General features: G+C 44.6%; 1 protein-coding gene across 1 annotated transcript in view; it reads right to left on the bottom strand.

Annotated features, from left to right (window-relative positions):
* ZNF532 (zinc finger protein 532) overlaps positions 1 to 7,270 on the bottom strand; it is a 40,534-nt gene that overhangs the window by 17,256 nt on the left and 16,008 nt on the right. Inside the window, exons 4-5 of the mRNA XM_018570494.1 lie at positions 5,746 to 5,908; positions 2,461 to 2,748 (exon numbers count right to left, since the gene is read on the bottom strand). Of these exons, the coding sequence (XP_018425996.1) occupies positions 2,461 to 2,748; positions 5,746 to 5,908 (451 nt within the window). The remainder of the gene's footprint in view (positions 1 to 2,460; positions 2,749 to 5,745; positions 5,909 to 7,270) is intronic.

Raw genomic sequence — 7,270 nt, 5'->3', positions numbered from 1 at the left:
GGTTTACCAAGACAGTCTGGGTTTTGAGTCCTGTTTTTGCTGTGTCTGGGTTTCAGGCCAGCTGAAACCCGGACACAAGATGTCACAATGTCAGGCGGGCAACCATGGGGTCCTGGTGTTCCAACATGAGTGCATGGTGGAGGCACAGGACAGGGAGGGGCACTGGAACTCAGGGAGCAAGGAGGTGTCTGAAACACAGCGCGCAGATAAGTCTTGGAGGGTACAGAGGTTCTGCTTTAGGCAGAAGTTTTGCTCACTCTCTCTCCTGGCTGTCTCTCCTTGCTCTTTCGTGGCTGTGCTTGCTGTCTCTCCTCGCGCGCTGTCTCTCCTCGTTCTTTCCAGGCTGTCTCCCTCTCCCTAACACCCACAGGGGCGGACTGACAACACATGGGGCCCCCGGACAATAAGAGGGTAAGGGGCCCCCTGTGTGCTCCCCCCACATACAAGCTATACATTAAAAAAACAAAAAACTACTTATCCAAGGACAAGTAGGGGACCCTAAAAACCACAGCGGGGAGAGGGGAGCAGACTGATACAAGTGATCTGGGTCATAGTAATAGAACTAGGGCTTTTTTCCTGGTGGCACACACTGGTACTCAGTACCGGCACGTACTGGTAGCCCTTTCATTTTTTTGGTGAAAATATAGAACTGCAAAAAATGTTTTCAAAAAGGCGCCCTCGCGGCAAGCGTTACCACCCTCATTGCCGCTGGTCATCTTGTGCATACTCCGTGCGTCCCCGCTACCACAACCAAAATGGCTGCTGGCATTGAGGTTTATTGTCGGTGGGCATCTTGGTTGTGGCAGCGGGGATGCACTGCGGCCCTGCCCACAACTAAGATGACCGCTGCATGCTTTTTGAGGGCAAAAAGGTGCCCAGAAAAAAAGCACTAAGTAGAACAATGCCACATGGTTTCTGTGTCACAACTGCGAGCACACCAAATATTAGTTTACCTAGAATTTGCTTTACGTTTTCCATTAGGGTTGCACAGATACCAAATACAGTACTCGGTACAAGTACAGGTACCGATACTTTTGAGCTCCAAGACTAGACTAGAGAAAAATTAAAAAATTAGGAGGCGGCTGTCATTTGTAAGGAGCACACGGAGCTCCTGGGATTTGTACATCTCTGTTTTAATGTATGATTTTGTTTTTATAAATATAAATAAAGTGATGCACAGATACCAGTTTTGCGAGTACGAGTACTGATACATTTTTGTTTATTGTCATGTGACAGTTTTTCTAAAACAATACAGACTAATGATTTCAGGACAGTGATGGAGAGCCAGAGCCAGGTCCAAGCTGCAACCGTGCAACCCTGGTAGTTCTCATGAAAATGCCAAGTATCGGCACTGGTACTCGAAAAATATCTGTGCATCCCTATTTGCCATTAAACAGTACGGCATTTTCTATTGTAACTATAGAGGATAGTTTACATGGAATGCTGAAGGATCTGCTATTCTAGAGAAGTGATCTTTATACACCAAAAAATTACATCTCTATTCCTCGCATTGCCTACTATGACATTCCCATCCTCAGAATTCTTCCCAGTAGCTGTAAGAGGAATGCTCTGTGATTTTGTACATGTTTTCCCAGAAAAGCAGCAATGGTTTACTTTGTCTTTGTCTGCAGAACTTTGTGGGTAACAGATTGTTTCCTTACCGTGACCTTTGGATTTCAAAAGGCACCCCACTGGTCCAACTCTGTATTTGGTTATTACAGCTGAAGAATGGGGTGGCTGAAGTCCTGCAGAGCAGCTGATAACATAGCAGAGTTGAAGGGGTTAAGACAGCCTCTGCTACCTCTGAGGGAGGGGGTGACAGGGACCCAGCTCCCTGTTGACGGGACTCGGGGGCTCCTCTGAGAGCTGCCAGCAGAATTGCCTGACACTTCCTCGCCACTCCGTTTAGGTGGGGAAAACAACAAACCGAACAAAACTTTAACCCTGCTGCTTGTATCAATGTAGTGAAGAAAATCACCTGGCCAGCGCCTGGAGCTGAATGTCCCGGGCGCTGGGTGAAACAAATTGCACAGCTCTGAGTCCCCCCTGCTGACTTGATGGGGCCCCCTATTGGCCGTGGACCCTCGGGCAGTGCCCGACTGCCCGAATGGTCAGTCCGCCCCTGAACACCCACATATAAAGCTGACCCTCCATGATTGATGAAACTGAAATCCAATTAATAGAAGGGGCGAGCCAGAGACAGTAAGGCTGGAGAAGAAAGAGCTAGATGATGACTGTCCTTTAGCCCGGAAATAAGGCGGGCTCTGGTTCACAATGTGTAATAAAATAATTTTAGTACAGAGGAAGACCCTGTAGAGCTGTGCAAAACTAAAAGTAAGGCTAGAGTTCGGCTTGATAAGATCATATTAACATTTAGCGGTATTTAATGAAGTGCTGATAGAGATGTTTATAATACAAAGCAGTGTAAACGAAGAATATCACCTATGCAGTGTGCCTTACCTTTCCATGCTCCTTCTTCATGTGTGCAATGTACAGTTCCCTCTGGTTGAAGTTCTTGTCACATTCCCAGCAGGTCCATCCTGGGTTGGGGAGTTTGTTGATCAGCTGGCTAGAAGTCTTCTTCTCCGAGGCTGCCGCTTTCTTCTCCGTCTTCTCCGTGCCATTAACAGGCTTGGTCTCCTCCTTGCTGGGGCTGGTGGAATTCTGGGTAGTGGGTTTGGTGCTCAGAGGTAAGTTGGCGCCCACCTTTGGAGGGCCATCAATACTCTTCAGAGTCCCGTGCATAGACTATAGGAAATAATAAAGAATTGTTGGATAATATGGCAGATTAAGATAAATGATTCCTAAATCAACAACTGACACAAACCTTGGCAATTCTTAAGGAGCACAAGATCAAAAATACATCAGCAGGGGCTACCTTCAGGGATATACCGTGCGTCAAAATGATCAGTAGATCCAGGAATAGTGACAGCTAAAGTTGTATGCAACTCTTCACTTTTCCTGTAAAAGTGGAGCTTCAAGTCTCAGTGATGCGTCCTCTGCTTTTTTTTTTATTTAGGTGTACTGCATTGAGTGATAATTTGGCTATATAGGAATAAGTGAGGTGCGGTACCTTTCGTTCAGGGTGAGGCATGCCCCAGCCTCGTCCCCAGCACGTCCCACCCGCCGAAGCCCCGCCTCCCAACGCAGTCCCCAAGCTAGTGTGAAGGAGGGAGGGAGGAGGAAGGGATCCGACAAAGGAGGAGCCTCCCTGTCTCTCACTTGCTCATCACTGCTGAGGCATCGAGATTGATGGCCTCAGTGACTTTTTTTTTCTTTTTTTGAATGGACAGCTTGGATTAATGGTGCTTTGCCATTGGTCCAAGCCATCCAAGGAGCTCACGCCTCTAACACAGAGTATAGGCTGTGACAGCTCTTGCCTCACTAGTGGGGAAGCCCGCTGCTGTGTAACCTAACTACCCGTCAAAAGCCGGATGCAGCGCTGGCTGTAATTAACAGGCAGCGCTCTGTTCCATGACAGGTTACACAGTGGGGAGGCTTTCCCTGCTGTGTAACCTGCTAGAAGCCGCTCTGAATGGAGAAAAAGCTGTCAGCTTCAGACTTGAAGCTGACAGCTTTTTCCTCCTTCAAACTATGTGAGGCTCTGCCTCACCTGCCTCTCCTGACCACACGTCCCTGATAGGAATGCTAGGGATGCAATGTTTCACCTAGCCTCTTCTAAGGTCTCAATTTTTACTAAAACTTTATCCTGCTATCAGATATTAAAATTTCAACAGGCATGAGAACCTCCCTGAGCTTCCAAAAATGAATCCTGGACTACACCAAGCACCGGACTGACATAGGCCATGACAGGACAAAAGTAATTACTGGTGAACGTTTTAAAAATAGATTGGTCCCCTATACACAAGTGAAACCAGTTTATTATCTAAAAAAAATAGTATAATATTATGTTCTCCCTGTGCTTGCGTGGGTTTCCTCCGGGTACTCCGGTTTCCTCCCACACGCCAAAGACATGCTGGAAGGTTAATTGGCTCCTTTCTAAGTTGGCCCTGTATGTATGCGTGTGAGATGGGAAACTTAGATTATAAGCTCCTTGAGGGCAGGGACTGATGTGAATGTGCAGCATGTAAAGTGGTGCTTAAATTGTCGGCGCTATATAAATACCTGTAATAAATACATTTATTATGTATTTAATACAAGAATTTATAAAGCTCGATCAATTTACGCAGCATTCCACAAACTATTCAATCTCATCAGTCCCTGCCCTCAATGAGCTTACAATCTCAGGTCCCTTCCTCAGAAGTATATACAGTCATGGCCAAAAATATTGGCACCCCTGCATTTCTGTCAGATAATGCACCACTTTGCGCAGAAAATTGTTGCAATTATAAATGTTTCGGCATTCTCATGTTTATTTCTTTTGTTTGTATTGGTATGACACAAAAAAGTGGAGAAAAAAAAAGCCAAATCTGACACATTCCATGGAAAACTACAAAAATGGACTGGACAAAATTATTGGAACCCTCAATTAATATTTGGTAGCACTGCCCTTGGAAAAAAATAACTGAAATCAATGGCTTCCTGAGACCATTAATGCGTTTTACACCTCTCTACAGGAATTTTTGAGCACTCTTCTTTCCCCAACTGCTCCCGATCTCTCAGATTGGAAGGATTCATTTTCCCAACTGCTGTATTGAGATCTCTCCACAGGAGCTCTATGGGATTCAGATCTGGACTCATTGCTGGTCAGTCCAGTACTTTCCAGAGCTTTGTCTGAAACCATTTCTGGGTTCTTTTTGACATGTGCTGTGGGTCATTGTCCTGCTGTAAGACCCATGACCTCTGACAAAGACCCAACTTTCTGACACTGTCTTCAGATTTCATAATGACATGCACACAGTCAAGACATCCAGTGCCTGAAGCAGCAAAGCAACCCCAAAACATCAGTGATTTTTGGCCATGACTAATAGATTGATTGAGATTGATTGATATATATGTATATATCAATCAAAAATCATTAAAATTTTATTTATATGTTTTATACACGTACACACATAGTGGGGCCAATTTAATGTAGACAGGAACCAACTAATGTCCCAGCATGTCTTTGGAGTGTGAAAGGAGTCCGGAAGGAACCCATACAAAACACAGGGAGAACATGCAAACTCCATGCAGGTAGTGTCCTGGTTGGGATTCAATCTGATCTGAGGATTTCTGCACGGCAGACGTGCCAACCACTGAGCACCATTCACATTCCTGGGAGCTGGGCTGGGGCTGTTTACAGGTCTGGATGTAGCACTGGCAGTGAGAACCATCCTAACTGCTCTTTAAAGTGACCATGTTGCTAGATAACTAAATGCAAACCAGCAGCACAGCGGGAACACTTTATCCAAACGTTAAACAGAAAACCAAACGCATGACCAAATCACATCGCTCTCTATACCTGCACTGCGGGGAAGCGTGCACTGCACAGAAGAACTGGTAAGAGGGTGGCAAAAGTCACTCAAAGACCTCAAAACATCATGGAAATAGACAAAATAAGCAGTCTGATTTTAGAACAGTGGCAATATTTTCTGGAGTTGAAGAATAAAATGACTGCACTTGATGCCTTGGAATTGCTTGGAGCCCCATGCTGTCATGTTATTGCCCTGCTCTATCTTGTACATATATCTAAGCAGATACCATCAGGAAAAGTTGACCAAGACTGTCACTGTTCTGAGAAGCTGGTGGAAAAAGAGGGGCGATACATTTTCCCATACGGATCATACAAAGGACTCTTCTTACCTTAATGTGGTCCATCATTAGCTGCTTCTGTGCATACAATAGAGAGCAGTCCGGACACTTGAACACGGACACTTTCTGGTGCTCGAGATGTTGGTCAAAGTGCCGATAGAGCAGAGGCTGCATGGTAAAGACGGTGTCACACATTGAGCACTTGTAGATTATTCTGGAAAAAGACAAAAAGCAGACATAATAGTTATGAAAGACTTGTCGCAACCCTTTTTTTTTTTTTTAAAGCATGTAAGAGGACAATTGTTATGTAGCCATGCATCAGACTTGCTGCATGTAGTACAGCCATTGGGAGCAAGAAAAAGAAGCTCTGTGTAAGTTTAGCTCTGCTACTTGGAGCTTACGCAGTGCTACGCTTTCCCTGCCCCACCGTGGAGCTGGACCTATCGCCAAAGCTGTCAACTGAGAGGAAGTAGAACGAGTTACATGATCATCCATACCCGGAGGTACTGAAGGTATTCTGCTAGTGGTTGAACGGAGTCAGGGGAAGGCGAAGGAAAGTGAGGAAAAGTGAGCCTGTTGCTTTGCTCTGTATGGACAAACCATAGGATAGGATAAGTGCATCTAAAAAGCCACTAAGGGCTTTCACCATAAGTGGATCAGTGCATCTGCAAGGAGGCCTTGCTTAAAACAGACTGGTTCGATGTGGCTCAATGGTGTTGTTGACGTCACAATGCCCAACCTTGAATCCTAAGCCGAAGGTAAGCAAGCATCAGGCTTCATTTTAATGTTGATATAGGACTTAGACTTCATGATGACAGCACTAGTCATGTATGATGATGTAGAATGTAAGATGATTTTTACCCCCTAAATACCAGCATGTTTTTTTATTTCCGAAAAATTGTAGCAAAAAAATGGGATCACATTGGGATGTCTTCCTTAAAGAGGTTATTTGGGTGGGTTTTGTACTGTCATGGTATTTCTATTTGAGCATTAATGGAAAAATTAAATCATAATTTTTTGGTCTTTATTTTATAGTAGAAAAAAAAAAAAAAGTACAATCTGTCTCAAAAAACTGGTATACAATTCATAGTACAGTGTTGCATGACCACGTCATTGGCAGTAAAAATATCACAGTGCTGAAAACGGAAAAACAGGCTGGTAATGAAGATGTGTATATTGTGGAGTGTCAGCAGGGCTGAGAGCAAAGAAGGGGTTAACTTGGGAGGGCAGGTACTTCCCCTACAGCCCTTCCTGTTAAAAGGTAACACAGGAGAGAGGAGTGGGGAAGCTGAGAGACAGACAGAAAGGTCTGGGTGTGTGTGGCTGCTCAGAAGCAAGTGGACTCTATCTTGGTGAGATCACCTAAACGCACTACGCAGTGCAAACCTTATTGAAGGACTTTATCTTTATGTTTGATGTTTGCTGAGGAAAGCCTTTTACTTTACCGTTTTGCTGAAGAAATCTGTTTGTTCTGTTACCGCTGGATGAAATAAAAAACTGCTTATTTATATCAGTCTGTGTTGAAGATGCATGTGTACCCCTGGGGTTCCCCACAATATATATATATATATATATA

Source organism: Nanorana parkeri, unplaced genomic scaffold, assembly GCF_000935625.1.
Source record: "Nanorana parkeri isolate BGI_ZX_2015 unplaced genomic scaffold, ASM93562v1 scaffold38, whole genome shotgun sequence".
Taxonomy (NCBI): Eukaryota; Metazoa; Chordata; class Amphibia; order Anura; family Dicroglossidae; genus Nanorana; species Nanorana parkeri.
The sequence above is the reverse complement of the archived record's forward strand: the minus strand, read 5'-3'. Positions and strand labels throughout refer to the sequence as shown.